General features: G+C 41.9%; 2 protein-coding genes across 2 annotated transcripts; both read left to right on the top strand.

Moving 5' to 3' along the window:
* Positions 1–64: 64 nt before the first annotated feature.
* On the top strand, positions 65–12,367 carry LOC106576886 (factor VII-activating protease). The gene is made up of 13 exons (XM_014154412.3): positions 65–233; positions 586–682; positions 888–971; positions 2,334–2,444; positions 2,631–2,747; positions 2,926–3,036; positions 3,231–3,408; positions 6,492–6,589; positions 6,711–7,140; positions 10,515–10,657; positions 11,123–11,257; positions 11,551–11,696; positions 11,890–12,367. Exons 1-13 carry the CDS (start codon positions 174–176, stop codon positions 12,049–12,051), a joined length of 1,872 nt encoding a protein of 623 aa, XP_014009887.1. The 5' UTR covers positions 65–173; the 3' UTR covers positions 12,052–12,367.
* A 2,921-nt stretch (positions 12,368–15,288) lies between these two features.
* On the top strand, positions 15,289–19,574 carry LOC123728685 (uncharacterized). Its single transcript, XM_082964678.1, has 2 exons — positions 15,289–19,247; positions 19,344–19,574. The coding sequence occupies exon 1, from the start codon at positions 15,564–15,566 to the stop codon at positions 15,948–15,950; it is 387 nt and encodes a 128-aa protein (XP_082820804.1). The 5' UTR covers positions 15,289–15,563; the 3' UTR covers positions 15,951–19,247; positions 19,344–19,574.
* The last annotated feature ends 957 nt before the right edge of the window (positions 19,575–20,531 follow it).

Genomic DNA, 20,531 nt, shown 5'->3' with positions numbered 1-20,531 from the left:
AAAAAACTCTGACTGACACCCCCTTAGTCAATAGAACAGTAGTGTGCGGTGAGAGACCTAGATGCCAAAGCACTCTGAACATACAAAGGTTAGTCTTCCCACACAAATGGTTGGGAAATGATGTGGGTGATCTGACAGCATTACTCTTCTAGCCGCACACAATCACTGCCATCATGAACTCCAAGCCTCTTCTCTTCTGCCTCTTCCTTGTATTGCTCATTCTACCTGTTCAAGTAGGTATTCTACTCATTTGATTTTCTTTTGCAGTAAATATCAGGAATAAAAGGGTGATAGACTCAGTTGCAAGTTTAGAGTAGATGCCTGTCGAATGTGTTTGCTCTCCCTTACAACATTTTTCCAGTTGTTTAATTGTTTATTTTGCTGTGTTTAATAAAATCTAAAAGATGTGTTGTCAATATAATTCCTAGATAAAATGATTGTTTACAAGTTTTGCAGTTTGGCAAATAACGCATGAGTGCTGGCATTAGGCCTACTGTTGCACTGGTAAAATACAAATGTAGTAAATGCTACTACTGTACATAATGTTACTTGGTTGAAAGAAGAATGATGACATCTTTTATTCAGTTACGTAAACAAGAGAAGCATGGAAAACATCCGAAACAGGAAAAACACAACAAAAAACCTGAAAGAAAGTACAGAAGACATGAGGATATTCTGAAGGGTAAGCATATTATTTAGTCATATATTATTATTATTATTCATATTTATTCATATTATTTTTTCATAATGCACAATAGTGTAGGCTTTCACAATATGCTTTCACACACATGCACACACACACAGACATAGAGAGAGAGAGGGGAAGAGAGAGAGGGAGAGCTAGACCATGTAACACTACAATATTTGACAGTGTATCTCCGCTCTAGACCCATTCTTTGAGCTCGTAGATGAACCAGGTGAGGACGATAGTGATGAACCTGACTGGCTTTATGAACTCCAAGAACCGGATGGTGAGATATGAAGAAATTGTCTTATGACATGCACTACATTGTAAAACCTTTCCTGCTGTTTTTACCGTAACTTAAAGGCAGCCAGTTGACTGAAGGTTACTGTAAAAAAAGGTAAAGTATGTTACCGTACTGTATTTTACAGTATCCAATACTGATATTGTGATATTTTATATTGTTGTTTTAATGCTAACTTGCAGGCAACTGGCTGCCTGTAAGTTACCATCAAACAGCTGTACAGTGCATTACTGTAATCTTTTAACCGTAATTGTAATGAATAAATGAACAAATTAAAATCATTGAGAGGAGATGGGGTTTGCATTTTACAGTATTTTACCGTAATTGTATGCGATTGGTAATGTGTTTACATATTACAGCATATCAATGAATGCTAGTTTGGAAGTCTTGTTTGGTCTTTTCTATCAATTGCACTTCTAGAGGACTAAACCATGGTTTCCAAACTAGTAGTGAATACATGGCAAAACAGACCAAAGGACATGTCAAATACTCAACCATTAAAGGTTTGAGACTTGCTGCCACTCCGATCTTTCCACCAATACACATTAAATTGTTGGGGCACTACTACCACACATCAGTGAAATTGGTACAGCAGTTAAGGTGGCACAAATGTAGCCTCTTACAAGTCATGCTACAGAATATGTTCATGAGCCAGAAAAACGATACCACGCAACCAGTAGTGGTCAAAGGATTTTTGGTACTACAAAATATGTTACTGTACTGTATTATGTGGGGTGGAATTACAGTACCATTCAAAATACAGCAATTCTTTCCCGGCCCACAATATTTTCCCACAATGCACAATAATCTATAGTATGCTGCAGTATAATGCTTCAAAGTATTTTACTGTTGATAAATCTACAAATTTACCATACTGTAAAAATGTTATGTTTTCATTACACTGTAATATTCAGTGTAATTAAATTTGTAAATCATACAAATTTTGTATACACCCTGTTTGGTTGGTTCACTTCAGACCTTGATGTCTCTCAATCCTATCACTATGCAGTTACAGTAATGTACTGTTGAACCAACATTTCTTTGGGATTTACAGTATAATTTACTGTTTACACCTAGAATCCCCCAGAATGCATTGCCATTTACAGCAATTAACTGTAAATAATTAATATGTTACTTTACTGTTAGTTTTATTGTAAAATACTGTCAAAACAACAACAAAGTTTTGCACTGTAGATATTTCATATGACATACAATTGTGAGGACACAAGAAGACGCTAAGGTCTATACTGACTGAGTCTAAAGTCGATGCTGAGTCTAAATCAATCACTGTTTGAAACTGCTCATGTAAAAGTCTTCCCTCCTCCCATTGTCTTGTTCATATTGCAGGCCAATGCAACCCAAACCCTTGCCTCAATGACGGTGTGTGTGAGGAGAAGGGAAAGAGAAGGTTCAAATGTGACTGCCCCAAGCCATTCAAGGGCAAGAAGTGCCAGAAAGGTAGGAAAGGGAAAAGAGACTACATAAATTGAAAAAGCTTTGTACTTTAGTCCTTGCTTGTGTAGTAGATATTAAATAGTTTTTACACCAAAATTATTTACGACAAAGATTATGCCACATTTCCCTTGCGGATACAGTCAGATGTAGTGAGAAATAAACTGATGTGAATCTGAATTGTTCTTACAGGGCCCAAAAGGTGTAAGAGGGGCACATGTGGTCGTGGTGAGTGTGTGTTGACCTCTAAACCACCTTTCTACACGTGCAAGTGCAAGCAGCCCTTCCTGCCCCCAGACTGCAAATCACGTGAGAGCCCTCCTGACTTCTTGCCTCTGAAGTGAATGATGAGTGTCCTCACAAATTAATCAAATTATTATCCTATTTCATTTTTGGGGTAATATGAGAAAATAGCAATGTATACTATGGAATTTCTTGGTCATTTTTAGCTAAACAGGATGTTTCTGTAATCACATTTCTCTTCCAGTTGCGGTGTGTCAGCCTAACCCCTGTAAGAATGGAGGCGTGTGCGTCAAGGACGGCATGGACTTTGACTGCCTCTGCCCAGATGGCTTCAGTGGACGTTTCTGTAATGTTGGTAAATAAATACAGTACATTCCAGCTCTTCAGTCAGTCAATAAAGTTGGGTTCACATCCATTTCAGGAACTAAACCAACATTTGTTGAATAAAATGGAATTGGAATTTCAGTTTACTGAATTGACAGAATTTAAATGAATGGTCAAACCGTTCCTGATATTCTGACTGGATGTAAATGTCATAATCTTGACTAGGCCCAGATGACTGTTACAAGCTCAAGGATGACGGGGAGTCATATCGCGGCAACGTGAGTGAGACAGATTATGGAGAGGAATGTCTCTACTGGAACTCCCATTTCATCCTGGAGAAAGGCTCTGATCCCTTCAATGACTTTGATGATGACGATGGACTAGGCCCTCATAACTTCTGCAGGTCTGGGCCCATATTCACATAGAGTCTCAGAGTATGAGTGATGATGTAGGATCAGTTTATCCTTTTAGATAAGATCAGTATGGTATGCGACTCCGGGATGCTGGCCTTCTAGGCAGAGTTGCAAAGAAAAGGCCATATCTCAGACTGGTCAATAAAAAGAAAAGATTAAGATGGGCAAAAGAACACAGACACTAGACAGAGGAACTCTGCCTAGAAGGCCAGCATCCCGGAGTCCCCTCTTCACTGTTGACGTTGAGACTAATGTTTTGCTGGTACTATTTCATGAAGCTGTCAGTTGAGGACTTGTGATGTGTCTGTTTCTCAAACTACTTGTCCTCTTGCTCAGTTGTGCACCGGGGCCTCCCACTCCTCTTTCTATTCTGGTTAGAGCCAGTTTGCGCTGTTCTGTGAAGGGAGTAACGCACAGCATTGTACAAGATCTTCAGTTTCTTGGTAATTTCTCACATGGAATAGCCTTCATTTCTCAGAACAAGAATAGACTGACGAGTTTCAGAAGAACGCCTTTGTTTCTGGCCATTTTGAGCCTGTAATGGAACCCACAATCAATCAATCAATCAATCAAATTTATTTTTATATAGCCCTTCGTACATCAGCTGATATCTCAAAGTGCTGTACAGAAACCCAGCCTAAAACCCCAAACAGCAAGCAAAGCATGTGAAAGAAGCACGGTGGCTAGGAAAAACTCCCTAGGAAAAACTCCCTAGAAAGGCCAAAAACCTAGGAAGAAACCTAGAGAGGAACCAGGCTATGAGGGGTGGCCAGTCCTCTTCTGGCTGTGCAGGGTGGATATTATAACAGAACATGGTCAAGATGTTAAAATGTTAAAATGTTCATAAATGACCAGCATGGTCAAATAATAATAATCATAGTAGTTGTCGAGGGTGCAACAAGCACGTCCGGTGAACAGGTCAGGGTTCCATAGCCGCAGGCAGAACAGTTGAAACTGGAGCAGCAGCACGGCCAGGTGGACTGGGGACAGCAAGGAGTCATCATACCAGGTAGTCCTGAGGCATGGTCCTAGGGCTCAGGTCCTCCGAGAGAAAGACAGAAAGAGAGAATTAGAGAGAGCATACTTAAATTCACACAGGAGACCGGATAAGACAAGAGAAATACTCCAGATGTAACAGGCTGACCCTAGCCCCCCGACACATAAACTACTGCAGCATAAAATCTGGAGGCTGAGACAGGAGGGATCAGAAGACACTGTGGCCCCATCCGATGATACCCCCGGACAGGGCCAAACAGGCAGGATATAACCCCACCCACTTTGCCAAAGCACTGCCCCCACACCACTAGAGGGATGTCTCCAACCACCAACTTACCGTCCTAAGACAAGGCCGAGTATAGCCCACAACGATCTCCGCCATGGCACAACCCAAGGGGGGGGGGCGCCAACCCAGACAGGAAGACCACGTCAGTGACTCAACCCACTCAAGTGACGAACCCCTCCCATGGACGGCATGGAAGAACACCAGTAAGCCAGTGACTCAGCCCCTGTAAAAGGGTTAGAGGCAGGAAAGAGGGAACCGGCAAGGCAGAGACAGCAAGGGCGGTTCGTTGCTCCAGCCTTTCCGTTCACCTTCACACTCCTGGGCCAGACTATACTTAATCATAGGACCTACTGAAGAGATAAGTCTTCAGTAAAGACTTAAAGGTTGAGACTGAGTCTGCGTCTCTCACATTGGTAGGCAGACCATTCCATAAAAATGGAGCTCTATAGGAGAAAGCCCTACCTCCAGCCGTTTGCTTAGAAATTCTAGGGACAATTAGGAGGCCTGCGTCTTGTGACGGTAGCGTACGTGTAGGTATGTACGGCAGGACCAAATCGGAAAGATAGGTAGGAGCAAGCCCATGTAATGCTTTGTAGGTTAGCAGTAAAACCTTGAAATCAGCCCTTGCCTTAACAGGAAGCCAGTGTAGGGAGGCTAGCACTGGAGTAATATGATCAAATTTTTTGGTTCTAGTCAGGATTCTAGCAGCCGTATTTAGCACTAACTGAAGTTTATTTTGTTCTTTATCCGGGTAGCCGGAAAGTAGAGCATTGCAGTAGTCCAGCCTAGAAGTAACAAAAGCATGGATTAATTTTTCTGCATCATTTTTGGACAGAAAGTTTCTGATTTTTGCAATGTTACGTAGATGGAAAAAAGCTGTCCTTGAAACAGTCTTGATATGTTCTTCAAAAGAGAGATCAGGGTCCAGAGTAACGCCGAGGTCCTTCACAGTTTTATTTGAGACGACTGTACAACCATCCAGATTAATTGTCAGATTCAACAGAAGATCTCTTTGTTTCTTGGGACCTAGAACAAGCATCTCTGTTTTGTCCGAGTTTAAAAGTAGAAAGTTTGCAGCCATCCACTTCTTTATGTCTGAAACACAGGCTTCTAGCGAGGGCAATTTTGGGGCTTCACCATGTTTCATTGAAATGTACAGCTGTGTGTCGTCCGCATAGCAGTGAAATTTAACATTATGTTTTCGAATGACATCCCCAAGAGGTAAAATATATAGTGAAAACAATAGTGGTCCTAAAACAGAACCTTGAGGAACACCGAAATTTACAATTGATTTGTCAGAGGACAAACCATTCACAGAGACAAACTGATGCTGATGCTCCAGATACTCAACTTGTCTAAAGAACAGTTTTATTGCTTCTTTAAATCAGCACAATAGTTTTCAGCTGTGCTAACATAATTGCAAAATAGTTTTTTAATGATCAATTAGCCTTTTAAAATGATAAACTTGGATTAGCTAACACAACGTGCCATTGGAATACAGGAGTGATGGTTGCTGATAATGGGTCTCTGTACGCATATGTAGATATTCTATAACAAATCTGCCGTTTCCAGATACAATAGTCATTTACAACATTAACAATGTCTACACTGTATTTCTGATCAATTTGATGTTATTTTAATGGACAAAAAATAGCTTTTCTTACAAAAACAAGGATATTTCTAAGTGACCCCAAACTTTTGAACGGTAGTGTATACTTATCTCTCTCACACTCAAAAATATTGCTTTATACTCTTAACTTGTTGTTTACTGTTGTGTATTGATTGGTCCAGAAACCCAGATGGTGACACTCAGCCATGGTGCTTCATAAGAAGAGGGCGGGTGCTGCTGTGGGATCACTGTGGTGTCAGGGCGTGTGCTAAGCCCACAGGTCAGCCTTAAATATATTATCTCTGACAGCTGCCTATATGGACAGAAACCCAACCTAAAACCCCAAACAGCAAGCAATGCAGATGTAGAATCACGAGTAAAGTTGTATTGAATTCTTTCAGCCATGGTCACAACAGATACTGGTCCCAAGCCTACTACTGGTCCGAAGCCCACTACTGCAACTCCTACAACTACCAAGCCTACTACTCATCCCAAACCCACTACTACAACTACTACTACAACACCCAAGCCTAAACCAACACCGGCCAAACCCTCAGCAGGTCCAGAGAAACCTACAGCACCAAAGCCCAGTGGAGCCCCACGACAGACCACAGCTAGCCCCACCTCTGATAAGCAGTTCACCACCTGTGGAAAACCCCAGCCGAAGAAGGCCATCACCAGGATCTACGGAGGCTTGAAGGCCGTCCCTGGAGCCCAGCCCTGGCAGCTGTCCCTGCAGGTCCGACCCAAGGGCTCCAGCCAGGCATACAGGCACATCTGTGGAGCGGTGCTCATCGATAGCTGCTGGGCTCTGACTGCCGGCCACTGCATGTGAGTATAACTATAATACAGTGCCTTCAGAAAGTATTCATACACCTTGACTTATTCCACATTTTCTTGTGTTACAGCCTAAATTGAAAATTGATTAAAACAAAAAAAATCACCCATCTACACACAATACCCCATAATGACAAAGTGAAAACATGTTTTTTGAAATGTTTGCAAATGTACTGAAAATGAAATACAGAAAACCTCAATTTACAGAAGTATTCACACCCCTGAGTCAATAAATGTTAGAATCACCTTTGGCAGCGGTTACAGCTGTGGGTCTTAATGGGTAAATCTCTAAGAGTTTTGCACACCTGGAGTGTACAATATTTGCACATTATTCTTTTTTAATTCTTCAAGCTCTGTCAAGTTGGTTGTTGATCATTGCTAGACAGACATTTTTAAGTCTTGCCATAGATTTTGAAGCCGATTTAAGTCAAAACTGTAAATTGGCCACACAGGAACATTCAATGTCGTCTTGGTAAGCAACTCCAGTGTGTATTTGGCCTTGTGTTTTAGATTATTGTCCTGCTGAAAGGTGAATTTGTCTCCAAGTGTCTGATGGAAAGCAGACTGAATCAGGTTTTCCTCTAGGAATTTTCCTGTGGTTAGCTCTATTCCATTTATTTTTATCCTAAAAAACTCCCTAGTCCTTGCCAATGACAAGCATAGCCATAACATGATGCAACCACCATAATGCTTGGAAATATGAAGAGTGGTACTCTCGTGATGTGTTGTGTTGGATTTGTCCCGAACATAAAATGTTGTATACATAACATAAAATTAATTTCTTTGTCACATTTTGTTTTGCAGTTTTACTTTAGTGTCTTATTGCAAACAGGATGCATGTTTTTGAATATTTTTATTTTGTACAGGCTTCCTTCTTTTCATTCTGTCATTTAGTTTAGTATTGTGGAGTAACTACGATGCTGTTGATCCGTCCTCAGTCTTCTCCTATCACAGACATTAAACTCTGTAACTATTTTAACATCACCATTGGCCTCAGTGAAATCCCTGAGCGACGCCTGTATCTTTGTAGTGACTGAGTGTATTTATACATGATCCGAAGTGTAATTAATATGCACCATGCTCAAAGGGATATTAATGTCTGCTTTTTTTTAACCCATCAGCCCTTCTTTGCAAGGCATTGGAAAACCTCCCTGGTCTTTGTGGTTGAATCTGTGTTTGAAATTCACTTCTCGACTGAGAGACCTTATAGATAATTGTTTGTGTGGGGTACAGAGATGAGGTAGTTATTCAAAAATCTTGTTAAACACTATTATTAAACACAGAGTGAGTCCATGCAACTTATTATGTGACTTGTTAAGCACATTTTTATTCCAGAACTTATTTAGGCTTGCCATAACAAAGGGGTTGAATACTTATTTACTCAAGACATTTCAGCTTTTAATTTTTTATTAATTTGTAAACATTTCTAAAAACATAATTCCACTTTTACATGATGGGGTATTGTGTGTAGGCCATTGACACAACATCTCAATTTAATCCATTTTACTTTTTTTACCTTCATTTAATTAGGAAAGTCAGTTAAGAACAAGTTCTTATTTACAATGACGGCCTACCCCGGCTAAACCTAGACGACACTGAGCCAATTGTGTGCCACCCTATGGGACTCACAATCACAGCCGGATGTGATGCAGCCTGCATTCAATCCAGGGACTGCAGTGATGCGTTTTGGACTGAGATGCAGTGCCTTAGACCACTGCGCCACTCGGGATGCAGGCTGTAACACAACAAAATGTGGAATAAGTCACGTCAGGGGTGTGAATACTTTCTGAAGGTACTGTATATACACATGCATCCATAAGGACCAACGCATGAACCCATACAATATAGACCACTGACATAGTGTATACATTACAGCCTTATTCTAAAATGGGATGAAATAGATTTTTCCCTTATCAATCTACACCCAATAGCCCATAATGACAAAGCAAAAACTGCTAACACATTTACATAAGTATTCACACCATTTACTCAGTACTTTGTTAAAGCACCTTTGGCATCGATTACAGCCTCGAGTCTTCTTGGGTATGACTCTATCAGCTTGGCACACCTACATTTGGGGAGTTTCTCCCATTCTTCTCTGCAGATCCTCTCAAGCACTGTCAGGTTGTACGTCGCTGCACAGCTATTTTCAGGTCTCTCCAGAGATGTACGACAGGGTACAAGTCCGGGATATGGCTGGGCACTCAAGGACATTCAGAGACTTGTCTCGAAGCCACTCCTGCGTTTTCTTGGCTGTGTGCTTAGGGTCGTTGTCTTGTTGGAAGGTGAACCTTCGTCCCAGTCTGAGGTCCTGAACACTCTGTAGCAGGTTATCATCAAGGATCTCTCTGTACTTTGCTCCGTTCATCTTTCCCTCAATCCTGATTAGTCTCCCAGTCCATGCCTCTGAAAAACGTCCCCTTAGAATGATGCTGCCACCACCATGCTTCACCGTAGGGGTGATATTGGCCAGAGGATGAGTGTGACGCTTGGTTGTCAGGCCAAAGAGTTCAATCTTGGTTTCATCAGACCAGAGAATCTTGTTTCTCATGGTCTGAGAGTTCTTTAGGTGCCTCTTGGCAAACTGCAAGCTGGCTGTCATGAGCATTTTTGGTTGTCCTTCTGGAAGGTTCTACCATCTCCACAGGGGAACTCTGGAGCTCTGTCAGAGTGACCATTGGGTTCTTGGTCACCTCCCTGACCTAGGCCCTTCTCCCCTGATTGCTCAGTTTGGCCGTGCAGCCAGCTCTAGGAGGAGTCTTGGTGGTTCCAAACTTCTTACATTTTAGAATGATTGAGGCCACTGTGTTCTTGGGGACCTTCAATGCTGCAGAAATGTTTTGGTACCCTTCCCCAGATCTGTGCCTCGACACAATCCTGTCTCTGAGATCTACGGACAATTCCTTAAATCCATGGCTTGGTTTTTGCTCTGACATGCACTGTCAACTGTGTGACCTTATATAGGCAGGTGTGCGCCTTTCCAAATCATGTCCAGTCAATTGGATTTACCACAGATGGACTCCAATAAAGTTGTAGATACATCTGAAGGATGATCAATGGAAACAGGATGCACTTGAGCTAAATTCTGAGTCTCATAGCAAATTTTCGGAATACTTATGTAAATAAGGTATTTCTGTTTTCAATTTTAAATAAATTTGCAAATAATTTTAAGAAAACTATTCACGGGGTATTGTGTGTAGGTTGTTGAGGAAATAAATTAATTTAATCAATTTTAAAATAAGGCTGTAAAGTAACAAAATGTGAAAAAAGTGAAGGGGTCTGAATACTTTCCGAATGCACTGTATATCAATCCCACGGATCACTGCAAGTGATTTTTGCAACCCTACATTGTGTTTGTGTTGGACCAGTGATCCAAAGGACCAGATGCAGGTGGTGGCTGGGAGTCTGACTCTAGGAAAGGATGTGCCCATTGGGCAGACGATCACAGTGGAGAAAGCCACAAGGCATGAGAATTACAAGGAGACATCCACAGCTGTTTACAATGACATAGGTGATATATGCACTTGCTCTTTCTCAAAGCTCTGTTTACTGTAGTTTGCATGTCAGGATTTCCTTAAGGATGGTTTATTGTTATTAGGGGTTGGGATCAATTCCATTTCAATTCAGTCAATTGAGGAAGAAAACCGGAAATTCAAATAAGGAACAATTGGAATAAGAATTTCAGTCAACTTTTTGAATATAATTGACTGCATATAAATTAAATTGATCCTATTTATACTTTGTATTTTATATGGGTGTATAGATTTCTACCTCCTTTAAAAAAACATGTTCCCATATTATATTTGAATGTATAATATCACGTGCAATATGATTCAATCATTGCTTACATTGTAACTGTGAAGAAATCCCAATTAAAATAGTTCTGAAATTGAAATGAAATTCCATCCCTGATTGTTATATTTTAGTGACTGCAAAGTCAATGTACCATAATATATATTTCCTTTCTGACCCAAAGCGGTGCTGAAGCTGAAAGCCACAGACGGCCGCTGTGCCAGAGAGAGCCAGTTTGTGAAGGCAGCCTGCTTGCCTGATAGCCCATTCTCTGATGGGACTGAGTGCACCATCTCTGGATGGGGCGCTACTGAGGACTGTAAGAGCAGGCTCTACTGCGTTTCCTTATGTTCATGTACCTATGTTGTCATCATGCCCACAGCATATTTATTTAATAATATTACTCATATCATGTGCATGTACACTAGTCATGAGTTATATCAAAATGTAACTGAATTCAATCAAATGGAATCTGATCATATTACATGGGTATTTTGTGTGTGCTTGTAATCATCCGTTATGTACTTGTTGTTCTCTTTCTCTACTTTCTAGAAGTCCTCAGTGTGTGAACTATTATTTTCCCTTCACTATCACTCTTCTGCTCCCCCGTAGCTGACTACGGCTCCAACCACCTACTGGATGCCCAGGTGCTGCTGATCAGCCAGGAGAGCTGCTCAAGCAGCAAAGTCTATGGAAGCGCCATAGACAACACCATGTTTTGTGCCGGTTACCTGCAGGGAGGAGTGGACTCCTGCCAGGTCAGTGAGTTGATTGGGGTGGATTGAGACTCAATGCTGTGTTTGGGAGGTGCTTTGAGACTAACTCTGACTGAGTATGGTATGATATCACATAAAGCATAGTTTTGGGGGATTGAATTATGATTGGATTGAGATTACTTCATGTGTTTGAATGGTTTGAAAATGTTTAATGAACACTCCGTGTGACTGACAGGGTGACTCTGGAGGGCCGCTGATGTGTAACAAGGAGGGCTCCCATTTCATCTACGGTATTGTGAGCTGGGGAGACCAGTGTGGGTTGAAGAACAAGCCTGGGGTCTACGCACGGGTCTCTCACTACCTTGACTGGATCAAGTCAAAGACACAAGCAGCATAGCTGGGCTATGCCAGTCCATACAGTTACAGGCACTAAAAAGTTAGATCACGGCACGGTATTGGCAGAACAATTCCGCAATGCATATGCAACATGGTGCTTTAGTGTCTTCTAGCGGTAGTTTATCACAAAAACCCTACGGTAACAAGTGCTAAAATAGGTGTCTCTCAATTGGACCGCTACTGAGTAATCATTGATTTATGTTTTGAATATAGCTGACATGCTGTCATTCCAGGATATAAAATGACTGACGACTGTAAGAGAACAAAACCATTAAACGTCCCTCTATGGATCTTCCTGCAAAAATGGGGATTCTGAATACTGTTTCTATTATTTTTTACAATGGTATTCTTGGATAAACTTGTAGTGATAATGAGAGAAAACTACGTAGTTGTCACAAGGGTCGTCGAAAGGGGACCAAGGCGCAGCGTGTAAAGTGCTCATATTTCCTTTATTAATGATAACACTTAAACCAAAATAACTAAACGACAGCCAACAGTTCCGTAAGGTACACTGACAAAACGGAAAACAACTACCCACAAAACCCAAAGGAAAAACAGGCTGCCTAAGTATGGCTTCCAATCAGAGACAACGATAGACACCTGCCTCTGATTGGAAACCATACCCGGCCAAAACATAGAAAACAAAACATAGAAATAGAAATCTAGAAAAGGCCCACATATAAACAGAAAATGCAATGCATTCAATGCATTGCATGGATATGCAATGCATTGAAAACATATGGACTATTTATTGATGGTGATGAATGGACAGCATATAAGTTATACATGTACGACCATAAAACATCTACAGTACATGACCACATACCATTCATTCCTAATGCAGATTCTCTTACCAAGGAAAACAAAAAGCATCAAGAGAAACAATTGCTATGTGAAGGTCGGTTTCAATGATAAGGAGTAAAGTTTTGTACTAACGTGACTACATCCATGGAAAGGGCTGAGTCAAAGCCTGAGACAACTCATCCACCATTCTCTCCACTGTTCTCATCCTCTCAGGGCCACAGAGCTCCCTCTCCACTTCCTGTATGGGCAGCAGGTCCAGGTCCCTATGGTGGGGACACAATGACAAAATCCATGTCTGTTCAATCACTTGAGGTTTTTCGATTAAAAAGTATCGGATAAAAGGTTAGATTAGTGCATTTGGAAAGTATTCAGACCCAGTGCATTTGGAAAGTGCATTTGGAAAGTATTCAGACCCCTTGACTTTTTCTACATTTTGTTACGTGACAGCCTTATTCTAAAATGGATTAAATCGTTTTTTCCCCTCATCAATCTAGACACAAAACCCCATAAGGACTACACAAAAACATATTTTAAGAAATGTTTGCCAATGTATAAAAAAAAACTGCTATCACATTTAAATAAATATTCAGACCCTTTATTCAATGCTTTGTTGAAGCTCCTTTGGCAGCGATTACAGCCTCGAATCTTCTTGGGAATGAAGCTACAAACTAGGCACACCTGATTTGGGAAGTTTCTCCCATTCTTCTCTGCAGATCCTCTCAAGCTCTGTCAGGTTGGATGGGGAGTGTCTCTGCACAGCTATTTTCAGGTCTCTCCAGACTTGTCCCGAAGCCACTCCTGCATTGTCTTGGCTGTGTGCTTAGGGTTGTTGTCCTGTTGGAAGGTGAACCTTCGCCCCCCAGTCTGAGGTCCTGAGCACTCTGGAGCAGGTTTTCATCAAGGATCTCTCTGTACTTTGCTACGTTTATCTTTCCCTCGATCCTGACTAGTCTCCCAGTCCCTGCCACTGAAAAACATCCCAACAACATGATGCTGCCACCACCATGCTTCACCTTTGGATGGTGCCAGGTTTCCTCCAGACGTGACGCTTAGCATTCAGGCCAAGTAGTTCAATCTTGGTTTCATCAGACCAGAGAATCTTGTTTCTTATGGTCTGAGAGTCCTTTAGGTGCCTTTTGGCAAACTCCAAGCGGGCTGTCATGTACGTTTTACTGAGGAGTGGCTTCCATCTGGCCACTCTACCATAAAGGCCTGATTGGTGGAGTGCTGCAGAGATGGTTGTCCTTCTGGAAGGTTATCCCATCACCACAGAGGAACCCTGGAGCTCTGTCAGAGTAACATCGGGTTCTTGGTCACCTCCCTGACCGAGGCGCTTCTCCACCGATTGCTCAGTTTGGCTGTGCAGCCAGCTCAAGGATGAGTCTTGGTGGTTCCAAACATTTTCCATTTAAGAATTTAAGAACACAGAATGGAGACCACTGTGTTCTTGGGAACCTTCAATGCTGCAGAAATGTTTTAGTACCATTCCCCAGATCTGTGCCTCGACACAATCCTGTCTTGGGGCTCTACGGATGATTCCTTTGACCTCATAGCTTGGTTTTTGCTCTGACATGTACTGTCAACTGTGGGACCATATATAGACAGGTGTGTGCTTTTCCAAATCACGTCCAATCAATTGAATTTACCGCAGGTAGACTCCAATCAAGCTATAGAAACATCTCAAGGATGATCAATGGAAACCGGATGCAACTGAGCTCAATTTTGTGTCTCATAGCAAAGGGTCTGAATACTTATGTAAGTTATTTCTGTTTACTATTTTTAATAAATGTACAAAAATAAAAACCTGTTTCGCTTTGTCATTATGAGGTATTGTGTGTAGATTGATGAGGATTTTATTTAATCAATTTTAATATATGGCTGTACCGTAACAAAATGTGGGGAAAAGGAAGGGGTCTGATCTCTTCCCTACAGTGTCATATGTTCATCCATTGGTTGAGTCACATCAAAAAAAACATCAGTAAAAACAGTTGTTACCACACACACACCAAAGCCCTTCGCTAAAAAAAAAAGATCAGGAAAAACAGGAAAAGCATTTTATGATCAACAGCCTGCCATACAAAACATGCAGTTAGATAATGTAACGCTCATCGTTTGTAGTTGAAGAAGTGGACGAAAGCGCAGCGTGGAAAGTGTTCATGATTTTTATTGATAAAAAAAAACTTGAACAAAGTAACAAAACGAAAAGTTCTGTCAGGTAACAGAATACTAAACAGAAAATAACCTCCCACAAAACTCAGGTGGAAACAGGCTGCCTAAGCATGATTCCCAATCAGAGACAACGATAGACAACTGCCTCTGATTGGGAACCACACTCGGCTCAAAAACAAAGAAATAGAAAACATAGATATTCCCACCCGAGTCACACCCTGACCTAACCAAACATAGAGAATAAATAAGATCTAAGGTCTGGGCTTCAGTACCCCCCCCAAAGGTGCGGACTCCGGCCACAAACCTGAACCTATAGGGGAGGGTCCGGCATCTCCACTTGGTGGAGGCTCTGGTGCGGGATGCCAATCCCCCTCCGCTTGGGGCTCCCCCCACTTTCATGGAACCGGACCGTGGATCGTCGCCGGAGGCTCCGGACCGCCGGTCATCTCAGGAGGTCCCAGGCCGCAGGCCGTCACAGGAGGCTCCGGACTGGGAACCGTCGCCGGAAGCTCCGGACTGGAAACCGTCGCTGCAGGCTCCATGCCATGGATCATCACTACAGGCTCCGGGCCATGGATCATCACTCGAGGCTCCGGGCCATGGATTATCACTGGAGGCTTCGTGCCGTGGATCATCACTGGAGGCTTCGTGCCGTGGATCATCACTGGAGGCTTCGTGCCGTGGATCATCACTGAAGGCTTCGTGCCGTGGATCATCACTGGAGGCTTCGGACCATGGATCATCACTGGAGGCTTCGTACGTGGAGCCAGAACAGGCCTCACCGGACTGGGGAGACGCACTGGAGGCCGGGTGCGTGGATCAGGCACAGGGCGTACCAGGCTGGAGAGACGCACTGGAGACCGGGTGCGCAGAGCTAGCACAGGATATACTGGGCCGTGGAGGCACACTGGAGACCAGGAGCGTTGAGCCGGCACAATCCGTCCTGGCTGAATGCCCGCTCTAGCACGGCAAATGCGGGGCGCAGGCACAGAGCGCAGGCACCGAGCACACCGGGCTATGAATGCGCACTGGAGATATAGTGCGCATCATAGCATAACACGGTGCCTGACTGGTCACATGCTCCCCACGGTAAGCATGGGGAGTTGGCTCAAGTCTCAACCCTGACTCCGCCAATCTCCCCGTGTGTCTCTAAGGTCAGGGCGTGACAGATAAACTATTTTTATATCAATCTAAATCATAATAATCATTGATTATTGTAAAAATAATTGATGATCAATCTAAATCAATTTGTCAAATTGTCATTGTATAATGTTTATTTTACACAACGTTTTCACCAAACGGCAGACAAGGTAAGCTTAGATTTGGTTTTTGTTTAAGCTATAGCTACATTCAAATGAATCCTTTACTAATAGGAACAAATCTAGCCTATTGCCAATGTTATCTGATAATGTATGACTTAATGGCAACATCGAATGTCCACCGAGTGACTATGTCTTTGCGCATCAAAAATATGATGTTGCCTGCTTACGCGCTGTAGTCACCCATATCCCCTGTATGTCCGCCGACACCACCACAATGTGGTGGTGTTGTAGAAAGTACATTTTTATAGTGAACAATAACTTTTAGGCACATCCAGTGTGCAAAAAAACGGTGCAATTACCACATTCTGACAATTTGGAGAGGTTGAAAGGACACTTGAATATACATACCCCATAACACCACCACAATGTTAGAGTGAGGTTGATATAGTAGAAATTGTGTTTTTATACTGAACATATAGCATTTAGCGATTGCACATATGTAATTGCACTGGAACTATCTAATTTACAGACATACAGTATGTCACTTTGGAGAGGTTTAGGGACACTTGGAAATGTCCCGTGACCACACCTGACACCACTTACTAAAACATAATTTCTAGTTGTTAGATCTATCAATCCCATTTTTTGGGTGATATTGTTCACATGTTGTGGAAGCCATCTGATGTGTTTCCAGCTCTAGTCATCAATAATTAACTTATAGCTTGTCAATGAAAGATTACTTTATAAAAAAAATCAATTTAAAAAAAGTTATTTTGTGTGCTTGATCTTGTGTATTCTGAACTATATACCTCCTATCTATTTTCTGATCGTTTCCTCATAATCTCCGATGTCTTCTTTCCAAATATACCAAGTTTTTGCATGTCAGAATCATGTAATTACAAATGAATAGCAGTTACTTTTGGGTATGTCTATTTAGGCAGAAATCTACTTTTTGCAATTACATTTAAGAGGTTTTTAATTCACTTGCAACCTGCATTCAGAATGACTGCAAGGGTATGGCAAATGAAATACTGAGACTACCTCAATCATGTAAACTTGGACAGCCATCTCAGTAACGGGTGCAATAAATCCAATTACTAACAGATTTGACTCGTTTAAAAAAACTGTATGCTAATTATCTTTGTGTACCATAAAATTAATCAACCAAGCAAGGTACATGCAAAAACACAGATAATACAGTAAAACAAACAATTCTGAAAATCTCCCTGCAATAAAGCATGCTGAGAAATGTAGAACCCTTCTTGACTAACAAAGAATCATAAAATACCATCCTAAGAAACTATTTGAGAGGAAGGGTTAAAGGTTCAAGGTAGAACCCTTTGCCTTACAAAGAACCCCTTTGGAACCCTTTTTTCTAATATTGTACACCTGTAGAAATTCCAAGTTATTTATTTCTTGGATGAGAGATTTGCTGGTGCCTCTGAGGAGGTCGATCTCTTGGCTACGGCTCTCTATGCTCTACCTCTTGGACTCCAGCCACTGTGTGATATACAGTACCAGTCACAAGTTGGGACACACTCATTCAAGGATTTTTCTTTATTTTTACTATATTCTACATTGTAGAATAATAGTGAAGACATCAAAACTATAAAATAACACATATGGAATCATGTAGTAACTGTCATAGTTGTCGTAAGAATTGGACCAAGGTGCAGCGGGAACGTGTATGCACATCTTCTTTATTAAATAAAAAGAAGGAAAAACAAACAAAACACGTATACAAAACGCAACGAACGACACTAACAGACCTGTCAGTAGAACAGACACTAAACAGGAGACAACTACCCACAAATCCCAATACAAAAAACACCCCTATACATAGGACCTTCAATCAGAGGCAACGAGGAACAGCTGCCTCCAATTGAAGGTCCATCAAAACCCTAAACATAGAACTAAAAGGACTAGACTAGAACATAGAAATAACTAACATAGAACATAAACCAACAAACCCCGGAATACATAAACCAAACACCCCTCTACCTAAATACATAGCCCGAACCACATAAAACAAACACCCCCTGCCACGTCCTGACCAAACTACAATAACAAATAATCATTTTACTGGTCAGGATGTGACAGTAACCAACAAAGTGTTAAACATATCTAAATATTTTTGAGATTCTTCAAAGTAGCCACCCTTTGCGTTGATGAGAACTTTGCACACTCTTGGCATTCTCTCAACCAGCTTCACCTCGAATGCTTTTCCAACAGTCTTGAAGGAGTTCCCACATATGCTGAGCACCTATTGGCTGCTTTTCCTTCACTCTGCGGTCCAACTCATCCCAAACCATCTCAATTGGGTTGAGGTCGGGTGATTATGGAGGCCAGGTCATCTGATGCAGCACTCCCTCACTTTCCTTCTCGGTCAAATAGCCCTTACACAGCCTGGAGGTGTTTTGGGTCATTGTCCTGTTGATAAACAAATGATAGTCCCACTAAGCGCAAACCAGATGGGATGGCATATTGATGCAGAATTCTGTGGTAGCCATGCTGGTTAAGTGTGCCTTGAATTTTAAATAAATCACGACAGTGTCACCAGCAAAGCACCCCCCACACCATCACACCTCCTCCTCCATGCTTCATGATGAGAACCACACATCCGGAGATCATCTGTTCACCTACTCTACGTCTCACAAATACACGGCAATTGCAACCAAAAATCTCAAATTTGGACTCATAAGACAAAAGGACAGATTTCCACCAGTCTAATTGTCACATCTGCTCCTGCTACGCCCTCTGGTGTTCACCCGGTGTCTTCTTGACCTGCAGTTACTTCCCCTGTACACTCTCACTCTCTTCCTCTCTGTGTGGTTGTGTGGTTGGAGACAGGTGTGCTGGAGTCAGAGCAGATCCCTATCAGCTGCAACTCGTTCCATAATCAAGACCTCTACAAATACTCAGTCCTGCCACTTCCACTCTGCCAGATCGTAATCTCTGCTCAGTCAGTTCGTGACTCTAGCCATTTATGATTATTCAAGATCCTGTTACTCTGCTGTGCCTGTTTTCCTGCCTGACACCATGTATCCTCTCATTGCAGTACCGCTCTGTCTCTGGCTCCTGTCTCCTGTTCCACATCTCACCACCCAACTACCTTGCTCTGGATTTTACTCACCACTACCTTGGATTCCCCTCAGGACCTGTTTACCCTGTTCTACTCAGCTAACTCCAACCTCAGTCTCCACATCTGTTTTTTCTGCAAATCATCTAAACTTCCCCGGATCTGCACTCCATATCTCCCTGTGTAACAATAAATATTTTGGTTAATTCATCCCTGTTTCCTCATCTGAGTCTGCTCTTGGGTTCCCGTGTCGCTCTGCTTAACACTCATTTCCATTGCTTGTTTCTTGGCCAAAGCAAGTATTTTCTTCTTATTGGTGTCCTTTAGTAGTGGTTTCTTTGCAGCAATTCGACCATAAAGGACTGATTCACGCAGTCTCCTCTGAACAGTTGACGTTGAGATGTCTCTGCTACTTGAAGATTGTGAAGCATTTATTTGGGCTGCAATTTCTGAGGCTTGTGACTCTAATGAACATCCTCTGCAGCAGAGGTAACTCTGGGTCTTCCTTTGCTGTGGCAGTCCTCATGAGACAGTTTCATCATAGCGCTTGATGGTTTTTGCAACTGCACTTGAAGAAACTTTCAAAGTTCTTGACATTTTCCGTATTGACTGACCTTCATGTCTTAAAGGAATGGATTGTTTCTCTTTGCTTATTTTAGTTTTTCTTGCCATAATATGGACTTGGTCTTTTACCAAATAGGGACATATTCTGTATACCACCCCTACCTTGTCACAACACAACTGATTGGCTCAAATGCAGTAAGGAGGAAAGAAATTCCACGCTAACTTTTAACAAGGCACATCTCTTAATTTAAATGCATTCCAGGTGACTACCTCATGAAGCTGGTTGAGAGAATGCCAAGAGTGTGCAAAGCTGTCGTCAAGGCAAAGGGTGGCTACTTTGAATCTGAAATATAAATTTGTTTAGATTTGTTTAACACTTTTTTTGGTTACTACATGATTTCATATGTGTTATTTCATAATTTTGATGTCTTCACTATTATTCTACAATGTAGAACATAATAAAAAAATAAAGAAAAATCCTGGAATGAGTAGGTGTCCAAACTTTTGACTTGTACTGTACATCTCCTGTTTCCAGTATCTCCATCAGCCTCTCATCTTCCTCAATCCCAGCCCTAATCCCGCAGTACTTCTTCGAGATTCAAT

Source organism: Salmo salar, chromosome 18 (assembly GCF_965601325.2).
Source record: "Salmo salar chromosome 18, fSalSal1, whole genome shotgun sequence".
In the NCBI taxonomy this organism is placed as follows: domain Eukaryota; kingdom Metazoa; phylum Chordata; class Actinopteri; order Salmoniformes; family Salmonidae; genus Salmo; species Salmo salar.
The sequence above is the reverse complement of the archived record's forward strand: the minus strand, read 5'-3'. Positions and strand labels throughout refer to the sequence as shown.